General features: G+C 39.3%; 1 protein-coding gene across 17 annotated transcripts in view; it reads left to right on the forward strand.

The window, feature by feature from the left end:
• The window catches only part of MAST2 (microtubule associated serine/threonine kinase 2), a 219,421-nt gene that overhangs the window by 180,445 nt on the left and 15,295 nt on the right, over positions 1-23,681 (forward strand). For all 17 annotated transcript variants that reach the window (XM_086902241.1, XM_086902240.1, XM_086902242.1 and 14 more), the window contains 12 exons: positions 4,215-4,316; positions 8,281-8,413; positions 10,029-10,090; positions 10,754-10,839; positions 12,217-12,425; positions 13,317-13,455; positions 13,877-14,009; positions 15,384-15,549; positions 16,765-16,866; positions 18,479-18,601; positions 20,801-20,910; positions 22,948-23,102. In XM_086902241.1, the coding sequence (XP_086758367.1) occupies positions 4,215-4,316; positions 8,281-8,413; positions 10,029-10,090; positions 10,754-10,839; positions 12,217-12,425; positions 13,317-13,455; positions 13,877-14,009; positions 15,384-15,549; positions 16,765-16,866; positions 18,479-18,601; positions 20,801-20,910; positions 22,948-23,102 (1,520 nt within the window). The remainder of the gene's footprint in view (positions 1-4,214; positions 4,317-8,280; positions 8,414-10,028; positions 10,091-10,753; positions 10,840-12,216; positions 12,426-13,316; positions 13,456-13,876; positions 14,010-15,383; positions 15,550-16,764; positions 16,867-18,478; positions 18,602-20,800; positions 20,911-22,947; positions 23,103-23,681) is intronic.

Genomic DNA, 23,681 nt, shown 5'->3' on the forward strand with positions numbered 1-23,681 from the left:
TTAGGGCTGGCTGCTTCCAGTCTGCATTTTCAGCCCTGTCTTCTGGCCTGAAGAGGTTAATCAGGGTCTTGGAGGAGGTGTGGGCCAGATAAATCAGCTTTTTCCTTTTCTCCCCTTTTCCTCAGAACAAATCCTCAAAATATACTTCTTAAATGTCCCTTCCCCCTTGATCCTGCAGGCATTATCCTGCTGCTCTGAAATACTGGGAAAGGCTTCACTGAGCTGTGGTTAGAGGAGATACACTGGTCATCTCTGAGCATGTTCAGGAATTGACATTTGGGGCTTTCTTTGCCCTCTCCCTCCTCAGCGTCTTCTGCAGAGAGGGGGCGAGAGAAGGGTCAGCTCTTCGGTTTGATTGATTTACTCTGGGGAGTAAGGTGGGCTAGAGGTGATTAAAAGGAAAGTTTAGAGAGGCAAGGGAGGCAAAACAGGCTGGGAAGGAAGAGAAGAGACATTAAAGATATCGGAGGAAAGCCAAAGGCTTCATTCCTCATCTTTCTCATTTGTTTTTTTTCCTATTGCTTTTTCTTTTCCCTAGCTTATCTTTTAAATTTTAATATTTAAAAGCTATTTGTTTCCTCTGCTTGCCTAATCTGTGCTTTGCCCTTCAGACTGCATTCTGCAAGGAAATAATTGGGACATTTTCATCAAAATATATAGAAATTGGGAAACTATTTCTTTTGGAGGGGTCACCTGAAACACAGGACATTTTAGAGTCAAGTTTAAGCTATTCCAAATTTGATGGCAGGATCTTAACCTTTGCTTAGGTTGCAAAGTATCAAAATAATGGGTACATAAATAATACCAATTAGAAGGTAATTCAAAGAGCTGTTCAACTTGGGAGTTGTATGGTCTGTGTAGTAGGCTATGGAGTTTTATGGCATATTTTTATAACATACTGAAAGATTGCAAAGATGCTTTCTTGGTGAATAATGAGGCCAGTAAGTGGCAGAAATATTCACAGGTTTTCTTACAATTTTACTGTGAAAGAATGGATTCTCTCTCTTAAAAATTCTTTTTAAAGTGTCAATTCTGATACCTGGTAACAAACTAAACTTGCACAGCATTTCAAACCATAAAAAGGAGACTTGATTTAATATATTGTAGTTTGAGTAAAAATGTAAAGCAGACTGTTTGGGTATGCAAATAATGAGCTGTTTAAATGCACCAAACCAGAAAGCTTTTGGAAGATTTTTAGATCCCAGCTTTTGTAATAACATGCCAACAAATCTCATTAGCTATGGCAAATGAGATCTTTTCCCTTGTTTGGAGCATGAAATACTGTTTTTTAGCCAGGAGAACTTATTGCATCATTGAAATAATCATGAAGGAAAAATGAATTTAAGAGATTTTCTTCATCTTGGAAAACATGAACTTGAATGCTACACTTCACATCAAAGTAGAAATACAAAAAAATAAGATAAAGCACTGATATAAAAAAGAATGTGTGACGTTCAGTTCTTTACCTGTTACCATGGGTTAGAATCTCAGGTTACTGATGATCAAAAGGTTATAGTCAGTCATTACTTGGCTGAATCAATAAGGCAGAAGTAGCCACCAGAAGTCTGATGACTGTTGCCTAGGTGTAGCCAGTTGGGCAGGAAGGTGAAGGATTACAGGTGTTTCTGTGTGTGGAACAAAAGGAGCAGGGGAGGCTGTGAGTATTCTCCAGCAGTGACTGATGCTGCATATTGGCAAATGGATGTTCTGATTGGGGTTGCTTTCTTAGTAAGAGCCTGAGTGTAAATTTATCAGTCCTTGGCTTTGCAGGTCTATTGTTTTGGTTTCCATCAGTCTGTTAGCTCAATTACAGCGTTGTGACTTGCATATCCCAGTTATTGGTCCTGCTGAACCCCAGGGGAGGACAGTGATTTTAATTTCATGCCCCAGCAGCCACAGTTAGTGACGGATGGGTCTTTCAGATGAGGGAATCGGTTTGTAAATTACCTCCTGTACACGTGTCACCGGCAGGGTGTGCAGGAATGGCATCAGCCTCTGCCCAAACCCCTCCTTGGGAGGGAGGGAGGGGAGCCCTGGGATGGCACCAGCAGCCCGGGGGCCAGCGCGGGGTCCTGGGGACGCGCTGCTGAGCTGGCACAGCTGGCACCTGGCTCAGGCAGTGCCCAGCTGCACAAACCTCCTGCTCCCAGCTTCTGTCCCTGGGACACTCTGGAAACAAGAAGTCTGTAGGGATGTCCAGGCTGTCCTGTGTGAGGAGGGAAGAAGAGGAAGCAGTTTCTCTGAGGATCTTGGAAGAGCAGCGCTGTGCAGAGATGATGGCTGAGTGGCTGTTACAAGTTGTGTTTGGTTTTTGTAAATGCTTTTTTTCTTGTTCCTTTTGCTTTTCTGTATCATTTGGCAATCATGGTCTAGCTTTTCATTTTCAAAACAGACACCTGATTAAACTAGCTGCATTTTTAAATTAATTTGCCTGAATTGTCATAAATGAGAAAAGGAGAAAACAAAAGGACTTGATTTAAAAGACTAAGTTCTCTTTAACAGTATAAATGGATGCAAAATGATGAATATATTACATTTTTTGCATAATATAACCTATGTAGGGGGGAGGAAACTACTTTCCAATTGCATGTCTCAAATTAAAAATAATACAAAGTTGTTGATGCTTTGTCTATTCATTTCAGTGCAGCTAACCCTTGGTGATCTGGAATGGCTTTTAAATTATGAAAGCATTTATTTCTTTGTAAAATTCATACTGTAACTTAAAAGTTTGCATAATGCATTAGAGGATACAAAGTGAGTATCATTTTCATTGTGATTGTTTTCTATTTTATAATCTAAAAAAATCTTTTAATAAGGAAAAGAAATTGCAACTTATTTCAGTATTTCCAAAATAATCTTATTTTTAAGACGGTATAGCCAGGAAAGACCTCTGATGCTGTTTTTAGATAAAGAACTAGCAGGTACATCATTCTCTTCAAGGTTAAAATTCAAGCCTATGCTAATCAGTGCAGAAGGATACAGTCAACATTTCTATTCTGACTGGTGTCAAAAAGAGAAATAATGAACCTTTTAATATTTTTTGCTAGGCAGCAAAGTATCAGAGATATGTTACTTAAAATGCTGCTTGTATATTTCTAGTTCTGAATTTCTGCTCCCTGTGTTTTGTATTGCTCTTTTTAGGTGGTCACCAGGGTGACTTGACTTCTCTGAAATATAAAGACATATAAATATGTTTTTTTGTTAGGTGATTCTAATGGACAATGCTAAATGAACCTTTTAGTTTATTTCTGCTTGCACTCTTGTTGATAAAGTATCGCTCTTATAAGTAACTGGCTCATTGCCAGCAAAAGCTCACTCATTAAGTTCTGGACTCTGTATTGGTGTCTGTGTTAAAGCACAAATTTTAGACCTTGGGAAAAAATAGCTGTACTTTGTTTCAGAGCTCTACATGCATTTGGAACCTTTTTCTTATCAGTCTGCAATGAAATACTATTATATTTCTGCTCCAGGACTCATCATGTAGCCATTGTGTGCTTCATCAAAAGAAGGGTAATTTCTGAGGGGTTTTTGTGTTGCTTATTTTAAAAAAATTATTATTGTTTTGGTATGTTTGCTGTTGTAAAAAGACATCCCATCAAACAAATACACACATAAATCTTGAAACTAAGACTTGAATTTCTACTGAAATCTGGTGAAGTAACAGACAGGACTAAATCCTCTGAATTAAGTTTTTATATGGTATTTTCTTTGCTTACCTGCTTGGTCCTACATAACATGCAATGCAATGCTGGAGTTATTCAACAGGATTGATGAAACTGAAAAAAGAGAAACTGAGATTGAGTTTTTCTTGGTGATGAGAAATTCTAGTTCAAATTCTAGCTGTAAGTGAAGCTCAGAAATGTGTCTGTTAGTGATTACCTAGACATCAGTGTTGTGTGGAAGGTAAAATTGAAAAAAATCAGTATTTCTCTTTGCATTTAAAAAAATAAACTAAGCCCACATTGTTTCTATTATAATTCATAGGTGACATAATGCACATAGAGCCTTTGAAATATCTCTGGCATGCTAATGGGAGTCAGTTGTGATGGAAAAGCCATGTGTACCTTGGCATCCCTGAGCGAGCTGAGCTCAGCCTGCCCTGACTCAGCCGTGCTTTTGCTGCTGAATTGGTTCCTGAGCTGCGTTCAGCATCTGACATACAGAAACTGAGAGTTCAGTGCTGGGACCATGATGTGCTGTTCTGCTCTCCACAGGCCCACGAGAGATCCGAGAGCTCCGAGGTTGCCTTCGTTACCCAGCTTGTGAAGAAGCTGATGATTATCATCGCCCGGCCAGCTCGGCTGCTCGAGTGCCTGGTGAGTGCAGGCCTGGGAGGGGCTGTGCAAGATCTAAAGAGTGCTGTGCACTTGAGGAGATAAGGGACACAAAGCCTTCAAAAGAAACCTTTAAATGCTCATTAAGACATTGATGAAAAATAAATTGATATTTCAAAAAAAACCAAACTACTAAGTGGCTTCTCCATTAATATAGAAGTAGTTCTCCAATGGATTGTCAGCTGCATCAGCAGCTAAATTATATTTTAGTATGAAGTTCATGGCTGAGGGGCCAGATGTAACTATCAACATGATTTCATGGTTCTTGATGCCACTGGATGTTCTTCATGTTGTTATAGATACTGCAAAGAGCCTGTAAATGTCTGTTTGGGGTGTGCCCAGTGTCCAGAACGCTGTGCTAAGGAAGAGCTGTCACTAAGGAAGATGTTCACTACCATGACGGAAATAGTGCTGGGGCTCTGGGGCTCAAACCCTTCCTGTAGCCCCAGCAATTGGTGAAACCTGGTGTCAGGTTTTCCAGCTGTGGGCACAGAGTGGGATGCACCCGTGTGAGATACAAGGAGATTTGGGAGCCTGGGTTTGAAATGCTATTTGGTGCTATTGGATTACATCAAAAGCAAGTCTTGCTCCTTTCTTAACAACTTAATTTGGCTAATAATAATAATGATAATGATGATGATGATGATGATGATGATGATGATAATAATAATAATAATAATAATAATAATACACATTTCTTTTTAACTTAATGCTAGAAAATTGTGAAAATTGTTTAGATAATTCCAATGAAATAGGCCACTGTGTCCCGAAGTTCTGCAACTACAAAGGTATTTTCTTGCTATGGTGGAGATGCAGCTTGAACACCTGTATTCTCACTGCCATGCCATAGCAAAAGGGTTCATTTAAACCTTCAATATATATAGAAAGAGGCATACACAATTGAAAGGATTCAGTTCAGTGACTGTAGTTCAAAAGGATGTTGAAAAATTAATGAGAATGTAGGGAAGTTACCAAAAATTGGGAGTTGTCACAAACCTACAGTGGAAGCAGGCAATGGCAGGATGAAATTCCTTGGTGTGTTGGAGCACAATCATGGTGGTTCTTTCTGGACATAAAAGTGAGAGAGATGCTAAAGGTGTTTGAGTCATCAGAGAAGTTGGCTGGTATAGGAATCTGTGGCTGGCTATAAAAGCAGAGTTTAACATGTGGTGGGTTATGTTGTGGCCAGTGTGTCCATGGATAACTTTCAGCCCTGGAATCACTGGGAGATGAATAAGTTTTGTGAAGCTTTCTTTGACAAAGCAGACAAGAGTGGTTCAGTCTTATCAATGGTACCAGTTTTTGTAAACACCTGCAGAAGTTCTGAGGCCCAGTAGACTTTGGAGGGTTCCTTATTCCTCCTCCACAGCGGTCAGATGGATCACTTTGCTGGGAATCCTGCAGTGCAAGGAAGGCCACTGTCAGTGAAGAAGCTGGCTTGCACAACCAGCGGGACAGATACCTTCACTTACTGATTCAAGAAATCTTCACCAGACTGCACTGAAAATCCTGGGCACAACTCCATTCAAACTGGCAATTCCTTGGTTTTCAAACCATGTGATTTAGATGAGTTTTTGTGACTCCCACCTATCTTCCAGCACTTCTTCAAAATAATTTCAGAAGTGAAGACAGTGGAGAAAGGAGATGAATTTAAACTCACTGTGTTTTTTATTTGCTGCATTCACTATTGTCATTTTTGCTTGTGTACACTCATCATCTAGGAAAACCTGGAACCCCAGAAAGCCTTGTGAACCCATGTCTGTACCTGCAAAGAGTTCCAAACTCAAGGCAGCTCTTAGTTGCAAATCAAGAAGTCTCCAGGTTCTTCTGTGTCTTCTCCACCTGATGCCTTGCAAAGGGAGAGTGAGAGCAGGTGGAAGCAGCAAAGTCATTGAGATTTGAGTAATGAATTCCAAAGTGTGTAGTGACAACCTAGACAATGAGGTGGCCAGACTCCAAAGTGTAGAAATAATATCTGGATCTGTGGGTTAGTCTTACCTGTTTTTTTCAAACTGCATCGTCTTTCTAGGAATTTTTTTCCCAGATATGTATTTTAATCTGGTGATGTGAAGAATTAAATACTTAATGTCCCTTTTGTACCATAAAACAAGACATACAATAATGGATAGTCAACTGTTTAAGTAGCTTTTGAGAACTAATACTCATTTTTATTTTCAACATACTTTTTTGTAATTCAGCCTTTGGCTTCAATTATGTGTGAATTTAGAAAAAAGTTTATCTACTATTTAATATTAAGGTTAACTTTAGTAACACAGCTCATTCTTCTTTCTTCCTCGTAAATGAACTAAATGTCCATATAGACAGTGCTTGTGATGGTTCTGATTGTTCTAATGCAGTCAAAAGCATTTAGGTATTCTAAAGTTCAGCCATTTGGCTTCTGTCTTTGCATTACCTGTTGGACTATGAAATGTTTATTGGCAGAGACAATCTCTGGGTCTTCAAGAAAATAATGATGTGGTTTGTGCATCTCTGAAACCATCTTTGGGAAAAAGTATTTAATTTTTTTCAGTTTATTTTTCCATTTCTACCCCTTTAGTAGGGTTCATTCTTCTGTATTCAAATAGTTAAACCTATCATAAAGTCAGAACTGGAATTTATATAGTTCCTTAATGTTTTGTATGTTTGGGGTTTTTTGTCACCAAGTTGTTTTTTTAACTCTTTTACTCACCAATTAATGACCTGCAGTTGTACCTCAAGAATCCTTTCCTTGGCTCCAGCGTCCCTTTCTCTGCATTCTGGTGACCATCTCTCGGTGGTCTACTCTGCTCTGGCTCCTGCCCTCTGCCACTTCTGAGACTGTTGATTAATCCTTTTCCAGAGGAGTTGGGAAGGAACTTTGTTTCTCACATTGTTGGCTGTCTTTGGTGACAGCATCTATCCAAGGAGCATTGCTTGGAGCAGTCATGGAAAAGTGCATCTGTTCTCTGTTCAAGTCTCTTCACATCATTACAAGCTCTAATTTCCTTTTCTTGTTTGCAGTTCTGTGCTCTTTTTCTCTTACGTTGCTGACCACAAACCAGTTCTTTACTGATGCCATCACTGTTATCTGTGCATGCTCAGCTGTTTGCTGAAACTCTTCCCCTTTCACTCTCCCATTTCACTGGAAAATTTTTGAAGAATGTTGGCGAAGCTGCTCATTGCTGGTGAACGATGAGGTTTGTAGGGGGGAGAGCTAAAGTCAACTGGTGAACTTGTTTCTAAGCAGAGTGCTGCTGCTGCTCTAAGCTTGTCTTTTGTCTCCTACTATATCTCTTAGTCCAGTGCAAGAGATCACACCTTCTATAACCTTTTCTGGCCTCAGAGATCACGTGCACCAAGACTGAGTTGCTGAAGTGATCCTGTACTGTAGAGTACAAAATAGGGCAGCAGTACTTCTTATGAAGAAAGCTGTTTTATTTATAATTTTATTAGCAATTGCTGAGGTTAGGAGAGTGACAGGATTGGGTGGGTGTATGGCTTGATCAGAAGTGACATCTGACAGCAGGAAAGGCTCATCTTGGGTTAACTCACCAGTCAGATGGAGGTGGCAGAAGGTGGTGCCGCAGTTCTCATCCCAGACCTTTCCCTGCCACATCTCAATGGGACAGAACTGGGAATTGTGTCCACACTTGTCACTTGTGTTAACAAGAGCTTTTGAAAGTTTTGGTTTGGTTTGTAGAAAGTCCCTACAGTCCTTGTTCTGTTTGGATTTTCAAATCTGAACCCATGGACACCCCATGGGATATACCTGTCTGTCTGTTGGTTTTGCAGAGCAGAGTGGGAAGCATTGCCTTGCTTGTTATAACTGGAAATGTTCTGCATCACTGCTGAGCCCAGAATTACCTTTGGATGTTCTTGAGGATTCCCCTCTGTGGAGGAGAAACCTTTCATAATTGTAAAGCTGCATCAATTTCTGCTCTCTGTGTCTCTCACTGCTTTGCTGTAGGAGTTTGATCCTGAAGAGTTCTACCATTTGTTGGAAGCTGCAGAAGGCCATGCCAAGGAAGGGCAAGGAATTAAATGTGACATTCCTCGTTACATTATCAGCCAGCTGGGACTCACCAGGGATCCCCTGGAGGGTGAGAACTCTTGTTATATTCTTTCCAAACTGTTAAAAGGATCTCTTGGTCACTACATAGCTGAAGGATGCTTTAATCTTATTGATTGAATTTCTAGGCCATTTTTCCTTATTTTCCTGTTTGCTGTCAAATTCTAGACTCTCCTTTCCAGCCCCATGTCTCAAAGGAATGTTGCTGGGGTAAGGATGGCACATCAGTAGTGACAGTTCTTTACTTACGATGTTAATAATGTCTCCCTGTATTATAGCTGAAACAATGTTAGAAAATAGCTTTAGGATTTAACTGTTTTCTCTGTGCTGTTGGACAGTAAATTTACCTGTTATTTTTCTGGTCTGCCTGGCCTGCTAGTGGCCTGGTTGGAAAGTATCCTGTCATCCCACTTGATTGTCCTCTCTGGGAAAAATGTGTCTTTTGTGGTTTTCCATGAGGTTACTAAGATGAGTATGAATTTTTAGCTGGAGGTGATATTGAAGTTTTACATCTTGTGTAGCAGCCAAACCAAAGAGAGCAATGTAAGGACAGAAGCAGCTTTTCTGCAAGGTGCCAGAATTGCATATGTTAAACTTTACATAGGCATACATTGGCCCAGAAGATTGTAACTTTAGAATTAGTAAGTTAATATTTATGCCTGGCACTTTGCTGGCTGAAATGACAAGTTTTCTGAGCATGCACAGCTTGTTCAGCAACAATAGAAAGTGTGACAGAGACTGGAGGTTACTGTGGAATATTTTAGTGATTGAACTGTACTTGTTATCTCAGGAGAGCATAATTTTAACATAAATTAGTAGTCTGGCTAGGACTAGTTTAACTTCTCTGGTGTTTACTGGAATGACAATGACAGGTTGACTTCAAGTGAAGAGCTCTTCAGGAAAATTTCTACCAAAGATTGCTAAATGCAATTTAATAGCATTTGTTGAAATCTGACATTAAAGGGAAATTTCCTTTGATCCCTGTCATGGGAGAGAACCTTTCCATCGCTAATTCCCCTTCCTAAAGTCAAATTTTCTTTAGAAATCTGGGGAGATGTCAAGGTGCCTTATTTCCTTTCTGTGAGGAGAGCACCCAGAAATGTCAGCAATGTCTGTTCAGAGACTCGTAGCTAAAGTAGGATTTGGGCTTGCAAAGTTTACAGCACCGCCTGCGACAGCTGAATAGCCCAAACTAAGTGACTTTCCCCCACTTTACTGCTGCTCAGCATTTTGCAGAATCAGCCACCTGGAGGGCAGCTGTTTGAAATGTGATGCTTTTTCTTCTTGGAGCACAGAGGTGCCACCAGGCTACATGCAGACACATACGAGTGGAATAAGTTTTAATATTAACTAGACAGCACTTTCCCCAAACGTGCATTTATTTATTTTACTTATTATAGAAACTATCCAGAGTAAGTCAGGCTGAAATTAGAATAATTAATTATATTCATCTTTATATAAAATACTGCCTGCAGTGTACAAGATGTTAAAGGTTATCACTGTGTAATAGGGATGACTTTTTACAGAGGGAGAAAATGGCCTTCATCATCTGCAAGCATCTCTTAAAATCCTGTTTTTCCTGTATAAACAAAGAGAACAGTGTTTGATTGAGATCATTAGGAGTAATCTTTCCTCTTTCTTTTCAGAAATGGCCCAGTTGAATAGCTATGACAGCCCAGACACTCCCGAGACAGATGATTCAGTTGAGGTAAAGCAGTAATACACTCACTCTGTCTAGCACTTTTTTTCACTCAAAAGAAGTAGTCTACAGTAAAGAATTAATTATAATGCAGAGTAATTGTAATTTAAAAAAAAAAAAAAGTGCTGACATTTAAAAGCTCATATTAAAACTAGAGTACATGCTCATAAAAATTTGAAAATCTTTATATGGTGGTGGTAAAATGCCTAAAAGATACAAATAGGCATTATTACCAAGTTTTGTGGATTTCTTTTTTTTTTTAATTCTTGGAGTTACAAACGAAAATCATCTGGAGGAATTCTTTATATCTACATTTTTAAAGTGTAATGGGTATTGAAAGGAGTTGACTTTAGTAAAACCACTGGAAAAATTTAATTATGTAACTGGCTAGGTTTCAAAGATTCTTATTTCATTGTTTTTTTAAAAAATGTAATATTAAGGAAAGGCTGGAATCTTACAGTCCACTGACTTTTTGTGCTAATAATTTGTGGGGGAAATCTGCAAACACCCTAAGGATACAGACAATTGTCCTAAAGCTGAGGACTCCAGAAATTCAGAAATGAATTGAGTTTGAATTAATTGGTGCTTAAAGAAGAAAAGGACAAAAAAAACCCCATATTGAATTAAGTCATTCCTGCTCCTGATTTCCATTTTCTTGTTGTCTTTCCCCAGAGCCGTGGGGCCTCTGTTCAGTCAAAGAAAACTCCATCTGAAGAAGAGTTTGAAACTATTAAACTGATCAGTAATGGTGCTTATGGGTAAGACTTTTAGACTTTGAATTAGAAGAAAATGCTATCATTGTCCTACCCAGAAAAGGGCTATAGCAAGGTTTGGCAAATGTCTGGGTTTTGTTGGGTCCAAAGCATAAAGTAATTTCATTTGGGTCTTACAGAGGTTCTGCACTTGTATCTGCATTCTTCTAGGAGATGCCATTTCTTTCATTTATTCAGATTATATATGTAACATATGTGGCTGTTTGTGAGCACTTGAAATGCTAAAAGAAGTGCTAGAATTACACTGGGGTAAATCTACTGTGAGAAGCAATAGATGAGAAAGGCTATTAGATTTTATTATCCATTGAAGACTCAAATATGAATTCAGTCAGTTGCAGTTTTAACCACACACACAAACCTACCCAGAATTTTAAAAGGCAGTTCCTGACTCTTTGCAGTTCATAAATCCTTACCAGTGAGGTCATTAGGCTGCTACTGAAAAGCAGTGATACTCAGCAGGTCATAACAACAGAACCTGAGCATGTGCTTGGGTGTTTTGTGGAAGTGGGTGCTTAGTTAATAACAACTCACTTTTTAAAAATTATATGTGGAAAAAGTTTAAGCATGGGATTTTAGTGAGTGAAGACACAATAGAGCATGTTGAAGAGTAGTATTATAAGAAAAGATTTTAAATCTCTTCAGTCATATTTCTACACAAGGTCCATGTAACTTAGTAAAAAGGGGAGAGAGAAGTGATAGTTTTGCTGTTAGTCACATGTCTTTATCATGGTTTTATTTTATAGTCAGTGGCTGGTGAGACACAATACCACATTAAATATAATGTACTCCGGAGAAAGGGAAACAAGTACTGATTCAATAAGGCAGGCAGACTGGATGAAAATTTTATTTGCAAACTGTATTATTAATGTGCAGGAATCTAATGATCTGCAAATGATAGAAGTGTAAGAGATTCTTTACTGAAGAAAATCCCTGATGGTAGTGCTGCATCAAATTAATTTTATGGAGCCTGGAAAGAACTTGTGCTGATTTCATAGATTTTGGTCAATTTTTTAAACAAAGTGGTCACCGTAGTGTTGAAAAATACATGCTGCTGTGGAATGGTGCTTATGGAAATTTGTGACATTTGTGTTTGAGATATCTCCTTGTTTGTCACATCAGCAAAAATGCTGCTTGATCCAAGAAGGCAGAGCAGCTTTGGGAAGGAGGCATCATGGGGTTCCTTCTTTTCTAGGGAAATGGGATTTTAGGAAGTCATGGATAAGTCTGTCAGGATCCATTCAAAACAGTAACATCACTGTTTAAAAAACCCCAACAAAACCACAAAGAACTCCAAACCTAAACCCACAACAAACCAGTTTGAAGTGAAAATGGACCTTTTCCTCTTGGTGTGTGGTTTTGCAGAGCGGTGTATTTGGTGCGGCACAAGACCACCCGCCAGCGTTTTGCCATGAAGAAGATCAACAAACAGAACCTGATCCTGAGAAACCAGATCCAGCAGGCCTTTGTGGAGAGAGATATCCTGACATTTGCTGAGAACCCCTTCGTGGTCAGCATGTTCTGCTCCTTTGAGACCAAGCGGCACCTGTGCATGGTTATGGAGTATGTGGAAGGTATGGTTGTCGTTATCCACACCTCCAAAGGGGCCTTAGTTGGGATGGATGTGGGCTGGGAATCCCTGTGACTGATCCAACACATTTGCAGTGGAGCTGAGCCTCCCTGCTGAGGTCAGAAGTCAGCATGAACTTTTCAGTCTTTATTGGAAAGGAAAGGCTCTCTCCTGTGGGATGGCGTGGCTGGATCCATAACACATTTGCTTGACATTCCACTTAGAAAAAGACCTAAGAAACATAAGTCTTTGTTCTTTAGCAGCCTTTTTAAAAATAAAGTGCCATTTTATGCTGGGGTTGGTTTTTTTCATTGTTTGGTTTGCTTATTCTTTGAAATATAATTTGATTTTACTTTATCAGTATATCTTTTTATAAGCAATATCCACTGGTGGATAGGATTAATTTCTTATGCCTGGCTTGCTAGACTGAATGTTTGAGAAATAAGATTATAGTTATTGTATCAGTGCTCTTTCAGATAAATTAGTGGAATGAAATCAGATGTATTGACAATAGGAAATTTTAATATAAATTCCTCTTTGCAAGTAGAAATGAAGGTCGACTGAAAAGTGTGGCCGGTGTTCCCAAGGAAGCTTCAATCAGGAGTCCACAGACTTATTTTCTTCAAGACTTCCTTCAGTTTGCAAATGGCATCTGTACAATTCCTGTCCAAGCCTGCCCAACATATATGGATCTCAGTTTTCCTAGGATTTTAATATTTAAGTTCAAGACATCAAGACAGAGTATAGAGAGATCTTTAGAATTCCTCCTAACAGGGCTGTGAGAGACAGCCTTTAGAAAACTTGTAAGAAATCTTGTACTGCAGACCCATAGCTGTTCTTTCTTACTGATACTTGCCATTTCAACGTGCCATATGTGCAAATGTTTTCTCTCTAGGAGGTGATTGTGCTACACTTCTCAAGAACATTGGTGCCCTACCTGTTGATATGGCGAGGATGTATTTTGCTGAGACTGTTCTGGCACTGGAGTACCTACACAATTATGGAATTGTTCACCGTGACCTAAAACCTGATAAGTAAGTCTTTGGCCCCTCAGGAAGGAGAGAGACAGTCCTTCAGGGGCTTTTTCTGTAGGTAATAGGACATGGGGGCTGGAGACAGCATTGATCTTCAACAGCATCTGACATGCAGGAGGTTTTATACATTTTCCTGCTACTGATGTAGAGGCAGATAGGCACTGGGAAAGGGTGGGAAGAATGTCTTCAGGTATTATCCCAAAGCTGTTGCTACACTGATGATGTTTTGGCAGAAGGTAATCTCACTCCTAGTTGCCTTGTCTGCTCTGTGATATTTGGCTGCATAGGAGGTTTTTTTTCCAGGTGTTTAATGGGGATGTAACACTGAGATCATCCATCACATTATATTGTGTTCTTTTTGTTTTAAATTGCTTTTGGGAAACAAATTAATCTTGCATTATTTTACTTCTCTTTCTTTTAGTCTCCTCATAACTTCAATGGGTCATATTAAACTAACAGACTTTGGACTGTCCAAAATTGGGTTAATGAGTCTTACAACTAATCTTTATGAGGGCCACATTGAGAAGGATACCAGGGAATTCCTGGACAAGCAGGTAAGCTGAAAAACTTTGTCTCTTGATGTGGGATCAGATGCAGGATTCTGTCTTGGGGTAGAATCAGAGTTTGTAGCATTCCTTCTGTGCCTTGGTGCTGTGCTGTGCACTGTAAAATGGGAGGAAAAAATACAAGTCCATTCCCATGTTTGTGCATAAATGGACATTGTTCATTTATGTTTCAGCTTCTTGCTTTGGAGTCATGCACTCCAGCTCTTAGGGTGCTGCAGGGGTGGCCCAGGCAGCAGTGCAGGTGTAAATAGAAGTCAGTTTAGGGATGTAACGTGGATTTTGCTGGAAGGCTGTTCCACGATCTCCCCCTTCTGGTGCTTAGAAAGTTTATGGCAAGTTTCTATATGTTTCTTGTAATTTTGTCTAATGGCTTAAACATTGATTTTTATCCCCATGATATTTACTAAGGGTAATTTTTCTCCTTAGCCTTCATTTTGCTAGGCTTAACCAACTAAATTCTTGCAGCTAACAAGATAGATTTTCCTTTGATGAATGAATAGCTGTTCCATGTAACTCTTTCTGTTTGAGCTGATATTTTCTGGGTGTAGTTGAAGGAACTGTTCTGGATGCAGGCTCACCAGTGCATTGTATAATGGGATTTAAAAATGCTTTCCTCTTCTGAAAATACCTAGGATTGTGGCTGAATTTTTAGTTGTGCCAAGTGTTGATTCATAGTCATCCTGTGGTGCTGTCTTCCTTTGCTTCTGAGTAAGATGCTTTGTCTAGCAGAACTCTCCTAAGTCATTAGATCGTATTCTTGCACTTCACAGTGTTATATTTTTTGCAACTGTCATGTTGTTGCTGTTTCTAAGCCCCAGGCAACTTAGATCTTCCAAGGCAATTTCCTTAGCCATTGTCCATGCCAGCTGTACCTCCCAAGATTAAGGCTAAAGTGTGTAATCATGCTGTGCTGCTAATTCTGCATCTGTGAAACTAAATTCTGTTAGCACAGAGATGTGAGAGGTTTGTCAAAACTCAGTTCCTGAGAGCTGTAGCTGTGCCAGCAGACATCCATCAAGCTGTCAGACCTAAACACACAGAATATGCATTTTTCCCATATGCTTTCCTGTGCATGCACCAAAGAACTACTTAGCTGACATGTCCACACTAGGAACATTTAATTTCATATGATGTTATTTCTGTGGAGATAATGAACAGAATATTCTTCTTCAAATATAGACTCTTGCTCTATGGATGTAGTTCACAGCATGAAGTGGTTAGTGGCAAAACATTATAACTTCCTTGTAAAACTCTGATGGGGGGAAAGAAAAAAAGAAAGAAAAAAAAAAAACCCGACAAACTAAGCTTTGACACAAATTTGACAATTTGTAAATTTATTATTTCTTGCATGTTTCTCTTGAGGTCTGTGGGACTCCAGAGTACATTGCACCAGAGGTGATCCTGCGCCAGGGCTATGGGAAGCCTGTGGATTGGTGGGCCATGGGAATTATCCTCTACGAGTTCCTGGTGGGCTGTGTTCCTTTCTTTGGGGACACACCTGAGGAGCTGTTTGGACAAGTGATCAGTGGTAAGTTTCTGCACTGGCTCTGAAGGGGTTTCAAAATGTGCTCTGAAAATATTGAGGATCCACAGTTCAGTCAGGAAGTACTAGGTATAAAAGATATATAATATATAATTATATAATTATAATTATATAGATATAATGTTATATAAATTATATATTTAATATAATGTATAATATTAATATATAATTTATCTTATATAATTATTAATATGTAATTACATTATATTTTAATATACTGTGGTTTAATCTGTTCTGTTTTAATGTCTTATATATTATATATTTTATTTTATATATATATATATAATATTAATATATAATTTTATTATTTCTTAATTTCTGTGTCAGATCATCTCCAATCTGATTACAGCTATGGAAACTTGTGTTAACTTCCTAAATAGTTCTGTTATGGTGTGGGAGTCATAGAAATCCTTGTGGTATTGAGGAAAAATATGTGGAGATTTTCCTGTTGTGTCTTTTAACTTAAATGATGGAGAATATGAAAGGAGTAGTCACCAATTGGTCTAATTCAGACTAATTTTGGTTATTGTTTTTGTAGGTCTAAATGCAATTTAGTACTTTTGTATAAGTGAAATGAAAGGAAATTCTGAGCACAATACATTGAAGTTGTTGTACTCAGTACCTTCTCATCTTGTGGTGTTTTAAACCTGTCTCATGCTTGAAGTTGGACAGACAATTGCTTTGTGTTCACTCGGTGATGATGCCAGTGAAATCATTTCCTATTGGAAATGCTTTCTGAAGCAGTAAATTTTTAACACACTTGGCAAATGTCCTTTGTAAAAAGCAAATTTCAGCAAAGCACTAAATATGATGCATGAAATCGTTACCTGTGAATTGTTCTCTCTGTTCCAAGTATAACGACTGCGGAATGTGCAGGCAGGAGATACAGCCACAGTATTGTCACTGTCTTTGTTTATGGATTGTCATGGAAGTCCCATTTCATACTTTATTAATAGAGTCCTTAAAGCTTTTTTTTTTGTCTCCACAAGCACTGCTTGGATTGACAGCAGCTTTAGCTGATGCTGAATTTTATGCATTTTGAAAAATGTCAATGCTTGAATTATATTAAGCTGCTGAATTCAAGGTATTTACGCTTCTGGGGCAGTTCTCAGTGCTGCACTTTGAGGTGTTGGAGTGTGAATGGTTTTTCAAATTAGTTGGGAAGCTGGTAGAAAATGTCAAGTCTCTTTTTGTCCCCAGATGAAATTGCCTGGCCAGAAGGAGATGATGCACTACCACCAGATGCCCAGGACCTCATTTCTAAGCTTCTCCGCCAAAATCCTCTGGAAAGAATGGGAACAGGTGAGAACCTTGTGCAGAGGAAAACACAGAAGCAGGGGATGAAGCTACCTTGCCAGTGATGCACACCCACTTGTGTTGAGGAATGCTCATCTAGAGCTGGGGAGCAGTTTATACTGGGTTCAGTGTGGTGGAGCTCTGGGAATTCGTGTCAAATGTCTGTGAGCCAGGCAGGTACTACTGTCTTGTCTGGGAAACAGGAAAGGGGCACTGTCAGCTTGGCAACATAACTTCTCTGGTCTGTGTTCTTCCATTATAGGCTTGAGGGTTGTGTCTGCATTTGAACAGTGTACAATCAGATTTCTTTGAAGTTCTGTTTGAGTAGGGGCTTAATCCTTGCCAGGGATGTGAATTTCTGGGTATAATAAAATAAATGAAAGCTTTCCCGTTCCTAGGGGCCTGTAATGTAGAATTCTCCAAACATACAGCAAAGTCTGATAATTTTTTTGGCAAAGTCAGATATGTGTGTCAGTCTTTCTGTTTTATAATGTCAGATTTAAAGTTTTACAAACCAACACTTCTCATTTCCTCATAGTAAATAATTGTAAATAATCATAAATAATCTCTCACTACACTCTTGTTGTAATTTGTGCAACACTGTGGCTTCACATGATAGCTCATCTTTCATTGATTTGATTAGTTTAATTTAATTTGGGATTTTCAGTGCAAAACTACACTTTAAGAATAAAAAAAAAAAAGCTTAGAGGTAAATTTATAACAGTTCCAAAAGGCACATGTATTCAGCAGACTTAGCACATGTGCACACAAGGGTGATGAATAGATCATGAATTAATAATGATATCAGATGGTTTTCACATGTTCTTCTCTATTTAAAATCCATGTATTTGAAAGATGTTGCTGTCATGGAAAAGATGTAGAGTTTCTAGCCTTATAAAATGAGTTGATGGGCTGATTTTTTTTGATTTCTTATATACCTGCTGAGACTGCTGTTTCACTTGGCACTTCATAGTGCCACTGGCACTCAGCAAACCTTTTATCTCTTTTCCTCTGCTCTTCTCTTTTCTGAAAAGACAGTAGTATCTGCTATGAATATTAATTTCATTTGAAGAAAATGCATAAACTGGTAGACAGATAGTCTTTACTTTTTCCTTCTGGGTACCCAAGCTTCTGAGCTTAATAACAGTAGATACTAATTCAGGAAGATAGGTGAGCCCTGTCTTGTTCTAGGCACATGAATGAGTTTATTCACAACAGTGGAGTTGTGAGTTGTCACTCACATTGTTAAGTGCCTCTCAGACTTGGCTCTCTTTATTCAGTTCTGAACAAGATGCTGTTTAGAGTTTGAAAATTTTAAATTAAGGTGTTAGCTCCTAATCTTGAAAGTCACTGTGGAATGCAACAGCAGATGCTATCTTCCAGCATCTGTGTTGTTGCTAAACAGGAAGAGTAGGTGGGAAGGAGGAAATCTTGTTCAGGTTTTATCCTGCATGACCACTTTGGTAAAAGGATAAGTTGTTTCTCAAAATTCCTGGAAAATGTGTGACTTGAAAGTACTCTAGTACATTCTCCTAGGCTCTTGATATTTTTAGGGTTTGTTTTTTATGTTATGCAAATGCTGAAAGAAATACTTTGCAATAAAAGGTGCTTATTTCAGGTAGTGCCTTTGAAGTGAAGCAGCATCGGTTCTTTAAAGATTTGGACTGGAATGGATTACTCCGGCAGAAAGCTGAATTCATCCCACAGTTGGAGTCTGAGGATGACACAAGCTATTTTGACAGTAAGACTCAAGATTTGGCCGAAATGGCATCATATTTCTTGTGAATATTTCAGTTTTGAAATTGTTAGAGATAAGTCATTTTAGAAATTGAATAAAAGACTTGGTGGAAATTGCTTTAAAAAGTTTCTGTTGAATGCCAAGTAAGGTTTCTTTGAAGGCAAATTAATTTTAAATGAAAAAATGTTGCTGCTGGAGTCAGTTGGCCTTTCACTGGTGCCTGTGGTCCTGCCAGCCATGGGCCTGCAGCGAGAGGTGCTGCCATTGTCATGCTGGGTTCATTAAACTTCTTCCAAAGCATTTGGTAAATTCAAATTCCTTGAGTTTTTGAGCAATAAGATCTTTCCCTAGTGACTGTTTTCAGCCAATAAATGTTTTAAAAAAACCCCAAAACAAACCCTAGATCTTGAAGACAAGTATGTGGGGAAAATTCTTAAGATATTTGAAGTAATTTGAATTATTTTTTATATTATTATTACTTTGAATGCTGCAAGTGTATCACTTTATTTTAGCATTACTAACTCTAATGAGATATGAAGTGCCTGTCTGCTGTGTATAAATGTCTGGGAACTGCTGTGGTATCAGTGCTATGTAAGATTCCTGGTATTTCAAGATAAGCCCCAGAGTCAGTGCTCTTGGGAGAGAAGGGAGGAGCATCACAGGAGGGATGGAGAGATCTCTGTTCCCAGAGCCTCTGCTCCCTAATTTTTCTCATTTGACTTGGGGACCTGAGCAGGTGGAAAGAGCTTGGTCAGGGTGAGGTCTTCCCCCCTCTCCAGCTGCAGAATGGGATACTGACTGTATCAGTTCCCTGAGATATGGAAATTTCTGCTCTACATCAATGGACTCTCTCCCATTTTGGGGCCATGGGACTGGTTGAATCTGTGTGAAGCACATTTTTGCTCTGCTCCTCTGCTTTGCTGAGAGTGAAAGGAGGGAGAGAACAGCTGCCTCCAGTCTCTTGGCTCTCACACTGCACAAGCAGTGACTCCATTTAGATCATGCTCTTCCAGTCTGGGGAAGGAGCTTTTAGGCTGGGACTTGTTTGGAGAGGTAGGACTGGGAGAGAAAGATTGGGAAATCTCTTGTGTGGTTGCTGCAGAGAGCAGTTGGAGTCAAGCTGTGCAGAGGGGGCAGAGCTGGGGTTTCTACATGAATTGAGGTTGTACTGGTACAGCATACATGGAGAAACTGATGTGGTGGGGTGTTCTCACCACTAGGATGTGGAAGCTTTTGTCACTGAGTTGGGTCAGCACCTGGCAGAGGCCCAGTGCAGCAGCCACAGGCAGATCCTGGTGGATAAAAGCAAAGCCACTGGGTCTGTCAAGTCAGAAGGATGGGAAACTCCCCACGTGCCCGGGCACACTCGGTATCAGAGTGACCTTGGTGTGAGTCCTTTGTAAAGGCTGGAATTCTCACATCAGGAAATATCTCACATAGACACTGATAGGAGTTGGCATTGCTGTTATAAACACTAATGCAGAAAATGTTAAAATTTATAAAAGTAGCTTTTTGGCTGATGTGGTGCAGCAAATTTGGCTCAGTGTAGTTAACAGCTTTCTGTAGCCAAACTTATTAGTGCCCACCCCACAAAATCCAGTGTGCCCGGCTTAGAAATCCAGTGCTGCAAATCTCAAAGCACGAAATCTCTTTGGAAGAAGTTTTTGCATTAAAAATAGCTTTGCATATTGGCTGCTTGCCCATTTTCTTTCACAAAATCTAATCCTTTTCCTAGTTGCAGGAAGGAAAAGAGGAGATTTTCTTTTGGGGTAACTATTTTTATTTTTTTTAAGTAGGCTTTATGTATGCATGTATGTATGCAGGATGGACAGTCAAAAAGCTGTTTATTGGAAAGTCAGACAGTGAATTGTTTCCGTGTTTCCTTCCCCATGATTGTTTCCTGTAGGGAAGAAATATCCCTACCATGAAGGGTCTGTAGGATTACACATCTTTTGAGTATCAGCTGCTTCCAGAATGGAATACAGCTGACAGGATAAGATAAATTCATTGCCAAGGAGATATTCTTCACTGGCAATTGCATGGGATGAGCAAAATCTGGCTGGGTATGTTTCAGTATTAACAGAAATACACCCTGCATGGTGTATTAACATTCAAAGTTCTTTTGAATGTTAAGTAGCAATGCTTGAGGTGTGAGTTACCAGCACTCCCCACACTGATGCAAGTGCCATGTCTTGTTCCCAGCCCGTTCAGAACGGTACCAGCACCTGGATTCAGAGGAGGAAGAGGACACTAATGATGATGATCACGTGGAAATTCGGCAGTTTTCCTCCTGCTCACCCAGGTTCAGCAAGGTAGGGGCATGCTAACTTGTTGAAAGAAAACAGTCTAGAGAGGAACACGGTTTCTTTGCTTCGTATGGGGCAGATTTTAATCATGTGGATGCTCTGTGGGATCTCATGGTGTGTAGGATTCACTGAGGAAAGAAAACAATGCATGAATTGTTTATTCTCTGGTAGCTTGTGGCCTGTTAGAAGGTGAGTACCAGAATAATTGGAGAATGACATTTTATATTTCTTAATGTTTTACCAACATGCAGGGCATTGTGTAGGTCTCTTCTGCATCTGATACAGTTTTTGGTGTTTTTACCAGTGACCTGGATGTTGGCATAGGGAGTATCCAAGACTTACTTGCTTTGAGCAGTGTCATTCTGAAAGGACCTTCCATACGTGACAAGATGTTTTTGGGATGAAAATGGATTCTAAAATTAGGAATAAGGGTCTAAAATCAAAGGGGTAAGAACATCAGTGAAGTTTCCATCACTCATGGTCTCAAATATAGCCTGAGGAGCAAAAAGCAAGGTGACAATTTCAAAGAGAAGGGTCTCAGCACATAATCCTTTGTGAGTTAGATGTGCCAAATTATTGAAGCAATGTTTTTCCATACTGGGCTTACCAGTAGGAAGGCCATCTCTGGGGCGTTTTGGTCTGTACTGGGCAGTGTTCTTGAGAATGAACATGGATCAGTAAAAGGCAGTCCAGAGGAAAGCAGCAGGAGTGACCTGAGTTCTACAAAACATAAAACTTCTGGTGTTTTCAAATACATAACTGGAGGGAAAGAACTGCATTGGTCTTCCTGATAAAATATAATATGTTTGGGAGGGGCAGAAGGGAGAAGAAATGCTGTTTTAATGCAGCTACTTTATGAATTGTATTTCTCCTCTTAGTGAGATGGGAGTAGGAGTTTTACTTAGGAACTCTGAAAGCTATTTTGGTTTTAGACAGCAGTTCCTTCAGTTTTCCACTGCTGAAGTCAGTTTTTAAGGACCAGTTCATTCTTTGTATTCAGCCAGGCTACAGTGGTTTAAATAACAGTTACTCTTAATTTTATGGAGTTGCTCCTGATTTGCATCACTAAAAGTATGTTTAAAATTGGAACTGAGGATTAGTTGGTATTTTGAAAAAGTTCTCATGAGTACGTAAGAGTTTCTTTTCTCTGCCTTTTCTCACCATGAGTATTACTCATTTGTTAGACTGAAGCTTTTCTTTAGGGTTCAATGTTTTTGCCACAAAGAAAGAAAGTTCACTTTTAATGAATTTATTTTAAGACCTGGAAAATTATACAGCATTTGTAATGTGGGAGGCATAAAAGGCTCATTATATTTTGAAATTCTTGTCTGACAATTCAGCCATATGATTTATTAATAGTTATCTTGTTGATGCTCTGAATTTTTAATAACATTATTTTCATTAATCTCTTCTTATGTAAATTAGGTCCACAGTCAAGTGTAGTTTTAAAAGGATGGATTTTTTTTGCTTAATCATTTAATTATTTAAAGACGGCTGTAAAACCAAGAAAGGCACTTTCATTAAGCTGTCAGCATTATAGTAGATTCCTTGAGGAGGGCAGGACTTTTTTGTTCTGAAATAAGCTTGGGGCAATGCTGATAGACTGATGATAATGAAATGGGGTCATGAGCATGATGCCTATCACTGAAGTGAATTTGTGTAGTTAGATCTCAAGATCCAGATGCCAGCCCTCAAGAGTTGTGCAGCTGTCTTTAGCAATAGCTCCTCTTAGATTTGAGAATCTTTAAAACCAAAAATCAAAGTAATTTCACAAAGTTTGTCAGTATTTCTGTTGTGTTTTCAAAGGAGAAGTGTTGGGTGCTATTGTAGAAAAGCATTTTGGTGTTTCTGAAGCTGGGCCTTTTTCCTTTCCTCCCTGGCACACCTTAAGCATGTCACACCTGCACTGAGTTACTTGGTCAAAGAACATGACCAAGTTCACACTCTCAGGGGGAAATTTCAAGAGGAGATTTTTCCCCCCTGCTCAGAAAAGGCTCCATGGGTTGGTTTTCCCTGCACAGAAGGATCTTTTGCTGCATGCAGGTGTACAGCAGCATGGAAAGACTTTCCATCCACGAGGAGAGGAAGACTCCACCACCAACCAAGCGGAGCCTGAGTGAGGAGAAGGATGATCGGCTGGACAGCCTGGGGGGCTTGAAGAGCCGGGACCGCAGCTGGGTCATTGGGTCTCCTGAAATGTGAGTTCTGTGCAACTGAGGCTTCTGTGTTCCCACAGCAGCTAAAAAAGACCAGCCATGACTTCCTATGACCAGTGTTAGGTGAGGAGAGCATCATATGTTGTATTTCCACAGGAGAAGCCTGGATTGAATAGCCAAAAGTGTAGAAGCTATACGGTCCTTAAATGTATCTAGTTAAGTACTAACATCTTCTAAATCTGTGGCAAATACTTTTAATGAATTTAAAGGTTTTCTAACCTTAAGGGCAGATTTCTTAGTTACGTCAGAGATGTACCCCTTGTCAGTTTTTTCCTTAAATTAATGCAAATTCTCATGTTGCCAGACTTTGACCTTTTGCTACAAAGCAGAGAAATCGTTAGGAAAGTTCAAAGTTTCAAAAGTTCAGAATATGCCCAAAAGATCTTGTGCTCTAATAAAAAGTGTCAGTAAAATATATGAATACCCAGAATTTGGATACCTGCCATGTTTCTGGCATTACTGAAAACTTACCTTATAAAAGGGATGTCTCTCATTTTGTGCAACCCCTGTTAAACTTTTACACTAATGTTTGGCATTAGAAAGAGCATAAAATAGCTCTGA

The sequence above is a fragment of the Cyanistes caeruleus genome, chromosome 9, assembly GCF_971803275.1.
Source record: "Cyanistes caeruleus chromosome 9, bCyaCae1.hap1.1, whole genome shotgun sequence".
Taxonomy (NCBI): Eukaryota; Metazoa; Chordata; class Aves; order Passeriformes; family Paridae; genus Cyanistes; species Cyanistes caeruleus.